Genomic DNA, 19,851 nt, shown 5'->3' on the forward strand with positions numbered 1-19,851 from the left:
AAAAGTGGCGCATCTAATAGATCAAAGGCCAAAGGTATGGGAGCATCGTTTCGAGCGATGGCGCCATAACCTTTAGGTTGTGCCCGGTAAGATGGCGCCACAACCTTTAGGTTGTGCCCGGTAAGATGGCGCCACTTTTTGATATTTAACAAATTTAACACGTATCCGTAAAAGAATAAGGATCAAAGTCAAATGGCGTTCTAGAAGTTTAAATCGTATGTCGAAAGATGGCAGTAAATTTACGTGGCTACAAAGTTTTCTTCGACAATACACCTCTATTTCAAATTATCTGTTGTAGAACTAAAACAAATAAAATAAACTCAAACGTCTTACGACCCGATTCGAACTTTAAGATATCAAATATTAGGTCTATAGTTCGTGTCATCCACGATGACGCGCAGATTTGTCAAATCTATTCTTTAATAACACGACAGTACGAGTGAAGGCGCACGTCGTCGTAAATGACACGATCTAGATACGATATGGATTTGGCGTTTTTAGATTTCACTACATCTTATAAAACAAAGTCCCCCGCCGCGTCTGTCTGTATGTATGTTCGCAATCATCTCAAAAACTACTGCACGGACTTCATGCGGTTTTCACCTATCAATGTTATTGTCGTGCGTTTATGGCTACATTTTTGTGAGATACTTACCAATTTTAATTAATTATTTAGGTTTTATAGTTAAAAAAGTATTATTTTAGATGTCTCGTGGCAAAAGTATTGTATACAATGATGATGATATAATCAAGCTTTTCAATCTCGTACTCTAAAGCTCTCTATTATATCACGATTGTATAAAATACTATTTTACAATGAAAAAAAAATACATAATGGAAAATATAAAGCATTTATTTTAACATATTGCGACATTTGATTATATACAATAGCTACACACAACTTATGGCAACAAATAATTATAGCTACTTGGTACAACCCCCTCAAGCCCATGAGCCTATTTTTAGGACAAAATCTAATCATTAAAGCCAGAAAAATACTATAAATTGCACAGAATTATTGATACTTTATTAACTTTTCAGTCCGGAGAGGCTAATTAGAACTTGTATTTCTGTGTGAATCTTTTATTTAAAACTCATCTCATGCTTTTAAGGCTTTACGGAGATTTTAGAAGCGATTTATATAACGCTATAGACATCCAGAGAACAGACATTACATGAATAATCTATAATATAATACTACTCATCTACTTCAAGTATATAAAATCAACCCAGTGTCCTAAAAGTAGGACACTACGACAATTTTGTTATGATATAGGAGAGAAACGAGATAGAGAGTAATGACCGTCGCCCATGGACAGCAGAGGGGTTGCAAGTGCGTTGCCGACCTTAAAATGGGAGTACGCTCTTTTCTTAAAGGTTTGAAGGTCATACCGGTCCAGAAATACCGCGCTCCATATGAATACATTTTATCCTAAAAACAGGACATCGGGCTTCACGATAAAGACGATTGTGACATATTACTTTGTTTCTATATTAGGATATAATGTTCTTAGTCAATTCATTTAAAACTTAAATACATTTCTAATAAAAGCTTCTTTAAGTATACATTAAATAAAGCGAATAAGGGGCACTTGGAAGGAATATAAATGGTATCCTAATTCATATAATCAACATATAGTTAATTGGTTGTGTACACAAATTAAAACACACACAATAGTACATAAATTCGAATGTCGCACGTGTATTGTACAACGCTTTACAGTATATACGGGCCTTTACATTTTCAACCTACGCACGTATAGTGCGCCGCACCGCACTAGGGCGGTAAAGTAGCACCATATGTACTGTAAAGCTGTTTTCATCACACTTTCTCGTTACACGTAGACGATGCGGTCCGTAAGGGAGGGCTGTAATGATTATTTTCCTTTTTTTCTCACAAATATGATGAAAAACATTGTGTGCCGCGGGCGGTGCAGGAATTACGAACTCGTGTTACATAAACCGAAGAGAATTTGAAAAAGAGATGGATTATCTAACAAAACTTTGTAGCCACTTTTTGATATTTAACAAAATTTACACATATCAGTGAAAGAATAAGGATCTAAGTCAAATGGCGTTCGAAAAGTTTTAATCATGTGTCAAAAGATGGCAGTAAATTTACTGTAGCTACAAAGTTTACTTTGACAATCCACCTCTATTTCAAATTCTCTTTGGTTAAACTCACTCTTTCGTAGAGGGGCTGCCTATATCTGATGGTAAGCAGTCACCGTAGCCTATAGATTCCAGAGTTGCCGACCCTAACACTCCGCACCCTCGTTGAGCTCTGGCAACCTTACTCACCGGCAGGAACACAACACTATGAGTAGGGTCTAGTGTTATATGGCTGCTGTTTTCTGTAAGGTGGAGGTATTTCCCCAGTTGGGCTCTGTTCCAGATCTGGAATGACATCCGCTGCGCTGTGCCCTACCACACAAAGCGAGATATCATTCACAATACCCATACCTCCCTTTTGGACGTAGTTTAAGGACGTGCCCGGGTCCGATTCCTGAGGTCATCCGGTTCTGGGGCCTTTAATGGGTACACAAACTATTACAATAGCTACTAAGCTTACACCTACAGGCTCTTGTTTCATTTAAGTAGATACAGGATGTATGACAACTTCAAAACGTTACATTTAATATATTTTATCAACATTTTACCCCAACATATTACATTTGTTCTGGTTTCTCTTATACACGGTGTGTTTTTAAACTCCGTTAACTTCGTACGGCTAAGTACATTTAAGCAAACTGAATGGCATAATTTTTCGTAAAAAGTAATTAATAGCGTTGTTGTAACACGGACATTATATTTAAATCTAACAAATTATTTAAAACTTTGACATATCAATGAAATTTCGAATATTGATCGTCCGAAATATTACTTGCGTTTAGTAGCAGATGTATAAACTCATACTGAACACTAATTAATATGTAGACAGGCCCTAAAGCAAGTGTACACGCTCGTATGGGTCTTATCAGATAAAAATAAATTATTAATTATCTCCAAAATTGAGTTAATTAGAATACCGGTTTCTTTGAGAAAGTTACTTAATTTAAGCAGAGTGATTGAAAAACGTACCCCTTAGTTTGACATCCAAAACAGATGGCGCTGTGCTGCGCCATATGTTTTGCGGTCACTGAATTGTCAAATGTCAACATTTGACAATCAGAGTTATCGCAAAATGTATGGAGTTGTTTAGCGCCATATCGTTGACCTGTCAAATTCGAAGTACGAAATTGTCTTAGATTTTACACATCTTACTCAATCAATATATCTTTCGATTTAAGCTAAGGAATGCACCCTTGAAATTAACGGACTTTACAAAAAACACCGTGTATATAGGTTGACTTGTTCAAATAATCCGAGTACCTATTCTGAGAGACATGAAATTGCAAAAAAAAGTGTTTATTTAGGCGAATATGTTACTATGTTCTAGGCTCGCTGTAAATTAGTAGTTTTAGAGTCACCCGTCACTAGCGACTTCCGAGCGGCGGCGTGTAGTGTGGTGTGGTGTGATGTAGTGTGGTGTGGTGTGATGTAGTGTGGTGTGATGTAGTGTGGTGTTGTGTGGTGTGGTGTGGTGTGATGTAGTGTGGTGTGGTGTGATGTAGTGTGGTGTGGTATGATGTAGTGTGGTGTGGTGTGATGTAGTGTGGTGTGGTGTGATGTAGTGTGGTGTGGTGTGATGTAGTGTGATGTAGTGTGGTGTGGTGTGATGTAGTGTGGTGTGGTGTGGTGTGGTATGGTGTGGTGTGGTCGACTCCGTGGCGGCCGCTCGACGCAACGTCGGCGCAACTACGCGGCAATGGCATTTCCACAGCGCTGACTTGACTATATGTTTTTTTTTATTATTTGTATATATTTTTTTGTGTATATTCTGTGCCGTTCTTCTTTTATTGCCTCTGGAACACCTACTAACATGAGAAAAAAATATTTAATACAGCTACCTAAAGGTTGTCAGGAAGACACCGCTTTTTAGCGATAAGACCGCCTGTTGTTTACCTATTCTTAATGTTCTCTTCTTTGTATTATTTCTGTATTGATGTGTGCAATAGAGTATATGTATTGTATTGTATTGTATTGACGCCGACGCTCAAAAGCTAGCGTCTGTGGCAGCGTTCCTTAGTGTTAGTGAGTTCAACACAAGCAATATTTCTTGTCTTTAGCGCGGTACGCAGCTTCGTCTTTCAGTATCTGCACTCGCAGGTCCTCGACGTTTTTCATCACTCGCTTGTCGGACGCACAGTCGTCCACGATCTTTTGGAAAAGTTCCTCTGAAACAAACATAAATTAATCAATAATTTAATTAAAAGTAACTCAAATATTAAACATTTATTCAGCAAATAGGCCAACGGGGCACTTTTACATACCAAATTTTTACAAACAATAAAAATAACAAAATATAATTATAAATGTGGAATCAATTAAATATTAGATACTTAAATAGAGATTTATACAGTCTCTATATGTCGAATTATACAAAAAAACTATGGTAAAAAAATACAAACAATAGATACTAAAATTCTTATAAAATATTTAGACATAATCAGGGGTCGGACTAAAAGTGCGGATGACGTTAAAATGACGTACTTAATCTTGCACACAGGATGATGTTTGAGTTTGTATTTAAACTTCCGTGTGACATGTAGTAACAAAGTAGTATTAATGAAGTAACAAAATAAACGTAAATAAATCCATGGAATTAATAATACAGGTGGTAGGGTGATGTAGTGAATAAAATAAATTTCACGAAACTTGTTACCATAAGGTATAATTATTTGAAATTAGTTAGAACAAGTCTGTGGGATCCTCAGATAAATAGGTTTAATAGTCAAAAGTGGGAACAGTAGGTAAGATTAGCAGTATACGTGTTTGTCACGTACCTCCAAAAACGGAAAATTGCCACAATATTCGAGTAAAGATGCATGACATGACATTTTAGATCGTTTTCTTATACATTAGTAAATATAAATTTTAGCTAAATATAATCGTGAAGATACAATAGCTAAACAGTAACGAAGTCAATTTATTGTTCATCTGATTGACAATGTGTCAGTCAAAAACGTACTTACTCATTTCAAGTGGCGATATCGTTTAATAAAGAGGTTGATAAATGATAAGTGATAATTGTTTATGAAAATCAAAAATACTTCTTCTTCTTCCCAGACCTTATCCCATTTACTTGGGGTCGGCCCTCCCTGTCCTCTTCTTCCATTCTGCACGGTTTAGTGCCAGGTGTGCGTCATTAATCCCTTGCTCTCTCAGGCTTTTCTCCACCGTCGTCAACCAAGTGGCAGGTGGTCTCCCGCTTCCTCGCGTCGTCGTAGGCATCGCTAAGGCTACATTGACCATATGTTCAGGAGGTCGTCTTTGAATGTGCCCGTACCACCGTAGACGTTTCTCAACAAGTTTATCTGTTATCGGTGTGACTTTGAAACTGCCCCTGATGTACTGGTTTCTAATCTTATCCAGCAGAGTGACGCCTGCAGACCAACGCAGCATGCGCATCTCTGTGGTATGAAGTTTTTTTAGATGGCACTTGATCGTAGCCCAGCACTCAGAGCCGTAAAGTACTGCAGGTCGTATGGCAGTTTTGTAAATGTTTCCCTTTACGTTTATGGGCATTCGTTGGTCACACATCACACCTGTGAGTTCTCGCCATTTTAGCCATCCGGTATTAGTCCTATGTGTGAGATCAGCATCGATTTTCCCATCGTTGCTTATAACAGACCCAAGATATCTAAATTGTTCCACAGTGGGCAAGGTAGTATTGTCGATGGTTATCTTGACATCTTTGGGGTTTGTGGAATCATCAAATATGCAGGACATGTGCTCTGTCTTTTTTCGGCTGATTTTAAGGCCATTTGTTTCTAGAGCATCGGCCCAGAGATTGAAAATGTTTTGCAGGTCTTCGACTGATTCTGATATCAGGGCAACATCATCGGCATATAGGATTTTCCACGGTACCGGCTGTTGATGTTTCCTCGTTAGGTAATCCATGGTTACGTTAAACAATAGTGGGCTAAGCGTGGAACCTTGATGCACCCCAACTCCTAATGAGAAGCTTTTGGTAATTCCTGCAGGGCAGACTATTTGAGTTGAAACGTCTTCATACATGTCCCTGATTAGGTCAATGTAGGATTCCGGCACAAGTTGTGATCTAAGCGCTTCCCATATTAGATCTCGGGGGATATGATCAAAGGCTTTTTCCAAATCGATGAAAACCATATGTAAATTCGTCTTGTTTCTCTTTGCTTTTTCGATTAGAATTCTAATGGCCTGTATAGCATCTGATGTGCTCTTGCCTGATACGAAACCACACTGATTGGGTGTCAGCTCTACTATGTTGTTCAATCTGTTGTTTATAATCCGCTCCCAGATCTTTAGAGTGTGAGACATCAGTTTAATTGCTCTATAGTTTCCGCACTCTCTTACGTCACCCTTCCCTTTGTAAAAGGGTATGAGATGACTTTTGCGCCATGAATCTGGTATAGGCTTTTGCGCCATGAATCTGGTATGAAAATCAAAAATACTATGTATTTGAAATCATCCTATAAGTGGTTTGACGTCATGCGCACTTTTTGTCCGACCCCTGGACATAATAATAATAAAACGATCCTTAAATTATCCTTAGAGATGTAAAGGGTCTCCAAGACTTGAATTCTTATATAAATTAATATTTTTAAACTTTGAAACGGATGTTATCAATTCGAAAAAAAAAATCTCTTTAAGGTTCCGTAGCCAAAATGTCAAATATTCTAGATGAGAAACTTGTATACTCTGACAGAACAGGGGCACACTTTACTCACTTATGAGCCCTTAATCCTTGGAGCGTTCTCCGATTTCACGAAATAACGCTCGATAGATGGCGTTGGCGCTCGGTACGCGAGCGCCGGCAACGCGACGCGCGTTTCAATGCAGACTAGAATAATCTTGATAGTTTTCAATATAATTCCAAGCAACATTAATTTTAATGTTATATGATATCATATGGGCACTCTTTATTTTATTTTATATGCACAGTAGTTTTTTTTATGTACACTACTACTAAGTGTACAGACTACAGAGTGTACTATAACCCTTGCTCTTTATTCTGTCTCTTTCACACCAATGGAAAATGAAGAAGTTAGTAAATGACTGCAGGTATAAATAAAGTATATTAGTGCGATAGAGAGATAGATAGTGTTTCGTTGTCGTATCGTAAACGATTGGCATGTTGGCCACACACTTGCTTGGTGCCTAGCCAAAATACCAATCGTTTGCGTATATTAGTGCGATAGAGAGACAGTAGTGTTTCGTTGTCGTATCGTAAACGATTGGCATGTTGGCTACGCATCCATGATACCTAGCCAAGAAGCCAATCGATTGCGCATATTAGTGCGATAGAGAGACAGATAGTGTTTCCTTGTCGTATCGTAAACGTTTGGCATGTTGGCTACGCACCCATGCTGCCCAGCCAAGATGCCAATCGTTTGTGCATATTAGTACGAGAGAGAGATGTTTCGTTGTCGTATCGATTGGCATGGTGGCTACGCACCCATGCTGCCTAGTCAAGATGCCAATCGTTTGCGCACATTAGTGCTATAGAGTTTCAGTGTTATTTGAAATCACGTTAAGGTTTGTATTATTATTTATGACCCGAATGAAGTCCATCCAGGTTCTTATGATGGAGTCAGGAGTTGGTCACCAGAACTCCTAATCTACTCATTATAATTCCATCGTGCTTGGGCTCAAAAGATTTGCCCTGACGAACACCATCGATCTAGATGAGGTCCAGGGTCTCATGACGGAGTCAGGAGTTGGTCACCAGAACTCCCCAGAACTCCTAATCTACTCATCATAACTCCATCGAGTTTGGGCTCAATAGATTTACCCTGATGAGCACCATCAATCTAGATGAAGTCCAGGGTCTCATGATGGAGTCAGGAGTAGGTCACTAGAACTCCTAATCTACTCATTATAATTCCATCGTGTTTGGGCTCAAAAGATTTGCCCTGACGAGTACCATCGATCTAGATGAAGTCCAGGGTCTCATGATGGAGTCAGGAGTTGGTCACCATAATTCCTAATCTACTCATCATAACTCCATCGTGTTTGGGCTCAATAGATTTGCCCTCACGAGCACCATCAATCTAGATGATGTTCAGGGTCTCATGATGGAGTCAGGAGTTGGTCACTAGAACTCCTAATCTACTCATTATAATTCCATTGTGTTTGGGCTCAAAAGATTTGCCCTGACGAGTACCATCGATCTAGATGAAGTCCAGGGTCTCATGATGGAGTCAGGAGTTGGTCACCAGAACTCGTAATCTATTTATCATAACTCCATCGTGTTTGGGCTCAATAGATTTACCCCGACAAGCACCATCAAATTACCATTATGATGAATAGATTAGGAGTTCTGGTGACCAACTCCTGAGTCCATCATGAGACCCTCGACTTAATCTAGATCGATGGTACTCGTCAGGGCAAATCTTTTGAGCCCAAACACGATGGAGTTATGATGAATAGACTAGGAGTTCTGGTGACCAACTCCTGAGTCCATCATGAGACCCTGGACCTGATCTAGATTGATGGTGCTCGTCAGGGCAACTCTATTGAGCCCAAACACGATGGAGTTATGATGAGTAGATTAGGAGTTCTGGTGACCAACTCCTGACTCCATCATGAGACCCTGGACCTCATCTAGGTCGATGGTGCTCGTCATGGCAAATCTCATGAGCCCAAACACGTTGGAATTATAATGAGTAGATTAGGAGTTCTAGTGACCAACTCCTGACTCCATCATGAGACCCTGGACTTTATCTAGATTGATGATGCTCGTCAGGGCAAATCTATTGAGCCCAAACACGATGAGGTTATGATGAGTAGTTTAGGAGTTCTGGTGACTAACTCCTGACTCCATCATGAGACCCTGGACCTCATCTAGATCGATGGTGTTCATCAGGGCAAATCTATTGAGCCCAAACACGATGGAGTTATGATCAGTAGATTAGGAGTTCTGGTGACCAACTCCTGACTCCATCATGAGACCCTGGACCTCATCTAGGTCGATGGTGTTCGTCAAGGCAAATCTATTGAGCCCAAACACGATGGAGTTATGATGAGTAGATTAGGAGTTCTGGTGACCAACTCCTGACTCCATCATGAGACCCTGGGCCTCATCTAGATCTATGGTGCTCGTCAGGGCAAATCTTTTGAGCCAAAACACGATGGAATTATAATGAGTAGATTAGGAGTTCTAGTGACCAACTCCTGACTCCATCATGAGACCCTGGACTTTATCTAGATTGATGGTGCTCGTCAGGGCAAATCTATTGAGCCCAAACACGATGGAGTTATGATGAGTAGATTAGGAGTTCTGGTGACCAACTCCTGACTCCATCATGAGACCCTGGACCTCATCTAGGTCGATGGTGCTCGTCATGGCAAATCTCATGAGCCCAAACACGTTGGAATTATAATGAGTAGATTAGGAGTTCTAGTGACCAACTCCTGACTCCATCATGAGACCCTGGACTTTATCTAGATTGATGATGCTCGTCAGGGCAAATCTATTGAGCCCAAACACGATGAGGTTATGATGAGTAGTTTAGGAGTTCTGGTGACTAACTCCTGACTCCATCATGAGACCCTGGACCTCATCTAGATCGATGGTGTTCATCAGGGCAAATCTATTGAGCCCAAACACGATGGAGTTATGATCAGTAGATTAGGAGTTCTGGTGACCAACTCCTGACTCCATCATGAGACCCTGGACCTCATCTAGGTCGATGGTGTTCGTCAAGGCAAATCTATTGAGCCCAAACACGATGGAGTTATGATGAGTAGATTAGGAGTTCTGGTGACCAACTCCTGACTCCATCATGAGACCCTGGGCCTCATCTAGATCTATGGTGCTCGTCAGGGCAAATCTTTTGAGCCAAAACACGATGGAATTATAATGAGTAGATTAGGAGTTCTAGTGACCAACTCCTGACTCCATCATGAGACCCTGGACTTTATCTAGATTGATGGTGCTCGTCAGGGCAAATCTATTGAGCCCAAACACGATGGCGTTATGATAAGTAGATTAAGAGTCCTGGTGACCAACTCCTGACTCCATCATAAGACCCTGGACCTCATCTAGATCGATGGTGTTCGTCAGGGCAAATCTTTTGAGCCCAAACACGGTGGGATTATAATGAGTAGATTAGGAGTTCTGGTGACCAACTCCTGACTCCATCATGAGAACTTGGACTTCATCCGGGTCAAAAATAATAATGCAAATGCAAACCCTAACGTAATTTCAAGTAAAAATGCGTTTTTCAGAAAATCGCAGCCAAATAACACTAGACCCTACTCATAGTGTTGTGTTCCTGCCGGTGAGTAAGGTTGCCAGAGCTCAACGAGGGGCGGGAGGGGGTTAGAGTCGGCAACGCGCATGTAACTCCTCTGGAGTTGCAGGCGTACATAGGCTACGGATACTGCTTACCATCAGGCGGGCCGTAAGCTTGTTTGCCACCGACGTAGTATAAAAAAAAGGACCACTGAAAATCCATCAATAAGCGAGAGTCTGTTAAGCATAGCGTAAAAAATGAACTTTTATTAAGATTTTCTAATCGCAGTATATAGCACTTCTCGGAACTCCGTAGCTGATTACGATCGCAACGAATGCCTGACAATCGAGCACAGGTCCGTCCTCTAAGCGCGCTCCGCGCGGACTGAGAGCGGGGCGTCGCTGCTGCGTGATTTATACGTGTTTTAAAAAAATATAAATTTATGGCAATGTAGGTCCCATAGTTATGATTTTTTTTTTATAGGTTAACATAAAGTTACAGTTTGCTATAATATTATTTTTAAAGCAAAATATTCGTACAATTTGCGGAAAAAAAATATAATAAAACCCTGTTTTCGCCAAGAAAATGAAGAAAACTCGGAAGGTATTTTATCAGTTTTTTCAAATGAATCTTCGATTGTTAATCATTCCAGCCCCTCGTACGAGATATGTTGAATCAAATTGTAGTCATTCATGTACCAAATGATTCTTGTTTACAGCAAAATTGAGAACCGAAACGCCACATCTCACTGCAAAATTTGGAAAAGACTCCCAAAAAAACTCATTAAAAAAGAGGTTTAAAAGAGAAAATGAAAATTTGAACTGTTGGAGCCGCTAGTTTAGGAAGCGATTATTTAAGTACGTTACCAGTTTTTGAATAAATACTAATAGTTACGTCGTAATCTTGAATGAAAAAGGAAGCATTTTACAAAATACGCTCGTCTGTAGGAATAAGGACTCTTATCGGCTTTTTTCCCACAGATATTTTTTGCATATTTCGCAAGCATATGATTTCTCTTATGGGAGTCCAGGCAGGAGGCGTATTATTGAAACAATGATAGCCGGTTGAATAATGAACATTTATTTGAATGAACCGCTGCCTTATATAGTGTTTCTGAACTTGCTAAAAACAGAAAGATAGGTATCTTAGAATTGTAGAATCTAATCTACCCTTCGACGTAAATCGCGCCTCTAACGATAGCGATGGCATGTTTTCTATCCCACTCTCATTCGCCGGATACACAAAGTGGGTAGTTGAAAATGCAGGCATTCAGGATTACCCTTCCGCGGAGATACTCACTACGTCGCTCGTGAGAGTCCGCCCTGTCTTCCATCTCGCTCCAACCGCTGCATAAATATGAGCGCGGCGCCCGCGCGCGCTTCAGTTGACTCCGGCCGCCGATGCGAACGCATGTCCCATACTCTCCTTGCTGCTGCTACCATTGCACTTACCCACATACTCGCCAGTCTTGCTAAAGAATTATAATTACTTCAAAGACCTCACGACGCGCGAAACAAGCCCTAAAGCTTTTTGATACACATATCGCAAGTACATGTTTTCTTTAATTTCACTTATCCACATTCTCGCCAGTCTTGCTAGAGGTCAGGAAAAGTCTCCCCTCCGTACGTGGATACAGTTTCGATTGAAACATCTCGTTTAAAATGGTCAATATCTCATATTTGATGCATATATCGCAAGCATGTTTTCTATAATTTCCCTTACCCACATTCTCGCCAGTTTTGCTAGAGGTCAGGAAATGTCCCCTCAGGCCCTGGCTGTACGTGGCGACGGTCTCCTCTGGGACCTCGCGCTGAGCGAGGCCGGAGTCCAAAAGGTCCTTTTTAGTGCCGCAAAGGTACACTTTGCAATCCTGGAAGCATTATTTCGATGTTATTTTAAGGATAAATATATCCTCGATTTTTTATATCTATTTTTTTTTTTACGAAACGCTGGTGGCCTACAGCGGTAAGAACGTGCGGCTTTCAATCCGGAGGTTGCGGGTTCAAACCCCGGTTCGTACCAATGAGTTTTTAGGAACTAATGTGCGAAATATCATTAGATATTGATCAGTCGCCATTCGGTAAAGGAAAACATCGTGAGGAAACCGGACTAATCCCAACAAGGCCTAGTTTACTCTCTGGGTTGGAAGGTCAGATGGCAGTCGCTTTCGTAAAAAGTAGTTCCTACGCCAATTCTGGGGATTAGTTGCCAAGCGGATCCCAGGCTCCCATGAGCCGTGGCAAAAATGACGGCCGGCCGGCCGATCATTTTGTGGCATGACGGGACAACGGGAGGAAGAAGAGGATAGAAATATATTTTTACGGTCTTGCTAATTTATTTTTAATGACTATACGCGACGTAGTCCAGCGAGCGTAGAAAAAAATATTCTCACACTACATTATACGTCTATGATTCCTATGACCTGGCTATGACGGTTCTTTCAAGACTCTTTTGGTAAGGCTTAATTGAAAAAAAAATGAAGGAATATCTTTTTGCCATATTTTTATTACTTAAATAATGTACGTCGAACTAAGTTGCTTTAGTTCCAAATGATAATTCGGGCGGCGGGCAATTATTCTTGCCTAAACTTACTATGCTTATGCTCATTACAGAATGTTAGCTGATATCCTATACTGTCTTTTAAGAATAAAAAAAGTCGTTTTCGAAAAAAAACATAAAATGTGAAAAAAAAGTAAATTTTTAAAGACAATTTTTATCTTCGTTATTAATTCTTGAGTATTTGTGGAAAATTCTCTGTAACATTTATGCTTGAAATGTATGCCCTAATTCATAAGCTATCGAATGATTATTATTTTTTAAATAAAAAAAATAAATAAAAATAGTTTATTTACCAAAAATTTTACAAGATTTCCTTAACCTATGACTGCCACACTAGGCTATGCCCGTGTTGTGGAGTCAGATTGAAAACAATACTAATTTGAATTACATCCTACGCTGAAGTTTTGGTTTTATAATAGGTTACTAATAGTAAAACATTTTTGATAATAATAACAGGCTTAAACTAAATAGGAACGATCACAATTTAGGTAGAGTAAAATTATTACACGAATTTATATTATTAACCGTTGTAGACAGCAATTGTGTGTGTGGTGTGTGTGTGTGTTTAAGTGTGTAATATTACTAAGCGAAATTGAAGGCAAACTTTACCGCTAACAAATCCCACCGAGAAGTTAAACCATTGATTTTACCAATCATTAACCTTCATTAGTTGTTCTGTTTCATTATAACTAAGATGTTTTAACCAAGACATAACTGTTGTTTTAGCTTCACCTGCATTATAGTTCTTAATATCGCAGTATTTATTTACTTTATTATATATATGAGGCAAAAGGAAATTTTGAAAATGTGCGATAGGTAAATAGACAGACATGGTACATTAACCAAGTGCAGCCGTGTTTGGCGCCATAAAACTTTGAAGGGCTGCATTTTTAAAATGGTTGAGAAAAAACATCGTTATGGGGGGTGATTTCGCGATAAAATTCATTGTTCTATACGTGGTTAACGGCTCCACTATACGAGCACAAACACATTGTATATTCCAAAAAATGTCTACATTAATTTAATGTGACAGTCTGGCAGTTACTCCATACAAAAAGAACTGTTCGGGACCACCTGTCGACGCGAGAGGATAATATCTTGAGTGTGAGAATTTAATGTCACCAGCAACATGCTGAGATGAGGCCATTTTGTGGCATCTCGTTTGTGTTAACGAATAAATATATTTCTATTTCTAATATCTCCCATAGCCGCTATGTCGGGACCATAGTCATGCGCAGAGCGAACAGGAAACTCTTTCTTACCTCTTCTACTGTCCTCAGTTCTGTGAGCCAGTGTCGCAGGCTGGACCAGGAGAGAAGAGAAGATGGTTCGTAGCAGATGACAGCAGCGTGCAGTTACCGTCACATGTATCGGAGCGACCAAGGTGCTCAAAAATATCTGAACAAGCACTTTAACATCTTGATCTAATAATAGAGACTACGCTACAATTAATCTAAAAAAAAACTAAGCGAGTCACAACATTACCGTTAAAACACTGATTATAATATTACGATGTTCAGATATGTATGAACACCTCGACCACACCGAAATATGATGGTGACTTTTTTAATTATATAGGAGGCAAGCGAGCAGACGAATTACCCGATGGGAAACATTACCATCACCCATGGACACTCGCAACACCAGAGAAGTTGCAAGTCCGTTGCCGGATTTAAAATGGGAGTACGCTCTGGTCTTGAAGGTTTGAAGGTCCGGAAATACCGCAGGCGACAGTTCATTCCACAGAGTAGCTCTGCGAGGCAGGAAGTTTCTGGAGAAACGCCAGTGGAGGACTGCCAGCCAACCATCTAAGTACCATGATTATCGATATAGAACTAATTACCTCTTCGACTGTCCTCAGTTCTGTGAGCCAGTGCCTCAGCCTGGACCAGGAGAGAAGAGAAGATGGTTCGTAGCAGATGACAGCGGCGTGCGCGCCTCTGTAGTACATACGCGTCATTGCTTCATATCTGAAATTATAATACAAACTTTAACAAGAAAAACGACTGTATAAAACATTCCGCCCTTGCACACTGCAGTAGTCCAGTCCAACGGCTAAGGTCACCTGTATATGTGTAGTACATGTATACCGTTAACTTCGCTTCGTTCGCCATCTCACTATATGAAGGTTGCCTGGAAGGGGTCACTATCAAATTGACCTTATCGTTAAGCCACCATTTCAGCTAGATGACATAAAATTTTAATACAGTCAGCATATAGTCAATTCAGCTGCGACGACATGAAAGTAGAATACTCAGTCAGCAAAAACACAGTTTCCCTGGATGGCTAAGAATTAGAATGAATAAGTAGCCAAACGTCTGAAAATATAAATAGTCCATATGATTAGAATATCCAATGAGCCGAAAGTGAAATTAGTTAATTGACATAAACACAGAACGAGTTAATAGCAAAACGTCATGAAATGTAAATAGTCTATATAATTAGAATTCCCAATTCTCGAAAGTAAAATTATTTGATTGACATGAACACAGAACGAGTTAGTAGCAAAACGTCTGGAAAAATAATGTGTCATAATTTAAGCTAGGCTTATAAGTTATAATATTAATATGGAAATTCTGTCATTTTTAGGGTTCCGTAGCCAAATGGCAAAAAACGGAACCCTTATAGATTCGTCATGTCCGTCTGTCTGTCCGATTCTGTCACAGCCACTTTTTTCCGAAACTATAAGAGCTGTACTGTTGAAACTTAGTAAGTGGATGTATTCTATGAACCGCATTAAGATTTTCACACAAAAATAGAAAAAAAACAATAAATTTTGGGGGTTCCCCATACTTAGAACTGAAACTCAAAAAATCTTTTTTCATCAAACCCATACGTGTGCGGTATCTATGGATAGGTCTTCAAAAATGATATTGAGGTTTCTAATATCATTTTTTTCTAAAATGAATAGTTTGCGCAAGAGACACTTCCAAAGTGGTAAAATGTGTGTCCCCTATCTAGTGAGTAGTTTCTAGTGAGTAGTAGAGATCTAGTGAGTAGTTTTTTTTTAATACGTCATAAAATTAAAAAAAAAAATTTTTCGTCAAACCCATACGTGTGGGGTATCTATGGATAGGTCTTCAAAAATGATATTTAGGTTCCTAATATAATTTTTTTCTAAAGTGAATAGTTTGCGCGAGAGACACTTCCAAAGTGAAAAAATGTGTGTCCCCCCCTGTAACTTCTAAAATAACAGAATGAAAAATCTAAAAAAAAATATAATTTACATTACGATGCAAACTTCCACCGAAAATGGATTTGAACGAGATCTAGTAAGTAGTTTTTTAATAAAACATAAAATAAAAATATTTTTTTTTTCATCAATACCATACGTGTGGGGTATCTATGGATAGGTCTTCAAAAATGATATTTAGGTTTCTATTATAATTTTTTTCTTAACTGAATTGTTTGCGCGAGAGACACTACCAAAGTGGTAAAATGTGTGTCCAAAGTGGTAAAATGTTGAACGAGATCTAGTAAGTAGTTTTTTTTAATACGTGATAAAGGAACCCTTCATGGGCGAGTCCGACTCGCACTTGGCCGCTTTTGTTATTTGTTAGTAACGCATACCCCCTAAAAACAATGATTTATCCCATCACACTTAAAAATAAAATTTGAAGTAATTTTTTGCTGCTAACTTGTGTTAACTAGAAATCCAGACGTATTGCTAATGGATCGGTTGGCGTTTATTCCATTTAGCAATAAAAGCATTAAACAATCCAGACTTTTTGCTTGTTGACTGTTTAGCGTTCATGTCTCTTTAGTAATTAAGACGTTCTCAGATACAAACGTGTTGCTACCGGACCATTTAGCATTTGTGTCTATGAAGAAACAAAGACATTCGAAGATGAAGATGTTTTGCTGCTAGATCATTTTAAATTGTTACGTTCTAAGATCCAGACGTTTTGCCAAAGAGGCATTTAGCATTCATGTCTATGTAGTTACAAAGACATAACACAATCCAGACATTTCAGCTATATTGTCCTTTAGTGATAAGGTAAATTTGATAGTGACCCATTGGAAGAGATTGCTGTTTAGCGATAAGTCCGCCTGTTGTTACCTTTCAATGTATATATTTTCTCAATTTCTGTATCTATATCTTCTTTATTTATCTTTTTTCTCAGGTTAGGCTTTTTATATTATGTATATTAAAGTAAAATATAAAAACAAAACAATACAAAAGATATAAACACATCCAGCTCTAACCCTATACCTCTGACCCGAGAAGATTTAAATCCCTCCTAAATTGGAGGAGGGTATCCCAATATGGACCGGGAAAGAACTCGGCGGGACAAATCTTTTCAAAACATTACATCTCATTATTAACAAACATTAGGCGGGTCCACACAGAGCAAGCATACGCGCGAGGCAATTTATGCGCGTATGCTCACTCTGTGTGGACCCGCCTATTATATAAGAAAAAAATCGATTTAGATTACCATACAAACCATGCGATTACATACAGTAGCCACTTTTCTTTATAAATGCTGATATTTGGTGAAACGGAAAAATACTCTTGCTGGGGTCTTATATCAGGCCTGATAAAGTGTGGATCTAATTGGTACTTTAGGCCTTACAACGCTATCAATGGGAAGGAAGAATCTAAGGTACCTTTCACTGCCGGCGGTGTCCCAGATGCCAACATTGAAGTCTCGGCCATCCGAGCGCATGGTTTTAGCACAAAAGGCTGCTCCAATAGTCTGCAAAAAAAAATTGTTACATAGTATGGTGCTAAGCTTGATAAGTATTCAAAGTTCAAAGTTATTTATTGTATATTAAGTAAATAAAGAGTGTAAACCTTATATGTTTTACGATACCTTCCATACACTTATCATTTATTAAGTAAGGAAGTTGATTTATGGAATGAGCATTTTAAGCTTATTTCTCTATGATCATACTAAAACCTTTTCCTATGAGATAAACTAAACACAAAGTGCGTTAAAGCAGTTAGGAAGTGTGATTGATGCATCGCCTGACAATTGATGTAAGGAAATACATTGTACGGTCATGTCTAAAAATATTGATACATAAAAGTGCCAAAAATATGTATACACGACTTTATTGCTTATGTATTAAGGTAGTGTTTACTTATTTTTGGCACATTTTTCATACTGAATTTTCACACATAACTGTACCTACACATTGTTAAGTGGAAAATAAAGTTGTAATAATAAAAAACAATCATAACTCAGGAACAAGCATGTTTGAAAACCACACAAACAAATGTCTTATCCAGGATCCAAACCCGGGACCTCCTGCCTTGTAGGCAGGGCCACAACCCAATTGACTATGAGGTTACTCAATGTAGAAACAAAACAGAACTGCTAGTAACACAGTCCCTTGAGCAACATGAAAGCCTCTACAGGACACTTATGATGGATTGAGATACTTGGCCAAATGGCCATGATTCATTGTCATTTACATTTTAAGACAAAACTGGATGACATACCTATGGTTAATATGCATTAAATTATTTAAGAATATAAATATAATATGATTTTGAATTTCCAAAATAAAGATTGAAAGTAATGGATTGGTTGGTTGGGATGGTTGGTGGTTGGATGGATTGGTTGTAAGGAATGGGAGATCATTCTAAAGGTCTCTGGGCAGGTAAAGATTAGATAATTAATATAAATTACATAATTGTTCACCTTCCAGGAAACTCAAGGAAGCATTTGTAAATGATTTGCATTTTTTCCAGCCATTATAATTCCAGCCTTTATGTGGACGATGCCAATGTAAGAATGGATTTGGTGAATCATCTCAGTGATTAATCTCGCGTAAACACTATATGCGACTGCGACTGAATTATTGTTTAGGAGTAAACCTGTTATCTAAAAACATAAACATACTTACGTTTTGATACGGAGTTCCTGCATTAAAGCTGCAATTCACAAATCTGATCACCAAACTCGTTTTCCCAACATGTTCGCTACCTAACAACACTATTTTGAAATCACAGCGGCTCATTTTCGAGATTTATTTCGAAAAAAAATCACTAACACTTTGACGACTCCTATCGAGTTTGAAAACGTTAAACGCACTTTATATGGCGTAAATCATTGCTAGATAATGTAAACACCTTGAAATTGCATCCGTTTTAATGGCAATTGTAATTATGGTAATTAGACATCCAGTTCGAATGTTCGAACAATGTGAGAAACTTTGTGTAAGTACTTCAGGTGTACTTGGATTTGCAATGATATGACATTGTGAAATGGAAAGTGACATTGACATTGACGTATTTGAGGCGTTTCTTCAGATATTGTAACCGTTCGTTAAGACGTTTGTACGCAAACTCTTCAACGCTTGTGTTTCGATAGGGGACCGTTTCACACGGCCAGGTGATGTCGACCAAGTGTCGACGCAAACGCAATTTTGGTTCGCCGATTATGACCGATATTACCGATTAAATAGAGGTGTACACACAAGAATACCAATTTGTGACGATTTGCATTTATTCAGAGCGCCGCAATATCACCATTGAAAATTAATGTAAATCAAAAAATGAATTCCTCAAAAGACGCTAATTTCTTTTTCGATCATATCGATCTCATACCGTCCAAAGAATATAATACTTACCTACTAGGAGATCCCGTCTGGACTGGGGGTTGGCCTATTCTTATTTTTTCTTGCATAGGGGTAACAAACTGGTAAAAATTGTCTTACGTAATAAATGAATAGCGCTATGAACGTCGTTAAAAATATTTGAATTATCAAAAATATGTTCATGTGCAAAAATTAACATTTTAATTTTTTTGTTTAAGATTTTTGGCGATTCAAGAGTATTTTTTTATATATCAATTATTGTTAACGAAGTTCTTATATTATATGAAACGGAAAACTATCCTTGCGAGAGTCATTGGGCTCGACATCGGAACTGACGTCGGCTTCGATGGAGCTGGCGGCCGATTGGCTTCGATTAGCTGACGGCCGGATGTATCTAATAAGCCCTATAATGTCCGCAGCG

At 38.8% G+C, this 19,851-nt stretch overlaps 1 protein-coding gene across 1 annotated transcript; it reads right to left on the reverse strand.

Annotated features, from left to right (window-relative positions):
- Positions 1–835: 835 nt before the first annotated feature.
- Positions 836–19,820, reverse strand: LOC133534322 (ras-related protein Rab-24-like). Its single transcript, XM_061873433.1, has 5 exons — positions 18,738–19,820; positions 17,493–17,581; positions 14,725–14,851; positions 12,045–12,192; positions 836–4,277 (listed from the first exon to the last, which is right to left on the reverse strand). Exons 1-5 carry the CDS (start codon positions 18,849–18,851, stop codon positions 4,141–4,143), a joined length of 615 nt encoding a protein of 204 aa, XP_061729417.1. The 5' UTR covers positions 18,852–19,820; the 3' UTR covers positions 836–4,140.
- Between the last annotated feature and the right edge of the window lie 31 nt (positions 19,821–19,851).

Source organism: Cydia pomonella, unplaced genomic scaffold (genome assembly GCF_033807575.1).
Source record: "Cydia pomonella isolate Wapato2018A unplaced genomic scaffold, ilCydPomo1 PGA_scaffold_85, whole genome shotgun sequence".
Classification (NCBI taxonomy): domain Eukaryota; kingdom Metazoa; phylum Arthropoda; class Insecta; order Lepidoptera; family Tortricidae; genus Cydia; species Cydia pomonella.

Coding starts and splice junctions, on each gene's coding strand:
- LOC133534322 (XM_061873433.1), bottom strand. CDS start 18,851: ATGAGCCGCTGTGATTTCAAAATAGTGTTGTTAGGTAGCGAACATGTT. Junction 14,852..17,492: donor GACACCGCCGGCAGTGAAAG/GTACCTTAGATT, acceptor TTATAATTTCAG/ATATGAAGCAATGACGCGTA. Junction 4,278..12,044: donor CAAAACTGGCGAGAATGTGG/GTAAGGGAAATT, acceptor TGTTTGTTTCAG/AGGAACTTTTCCAAAAGATC.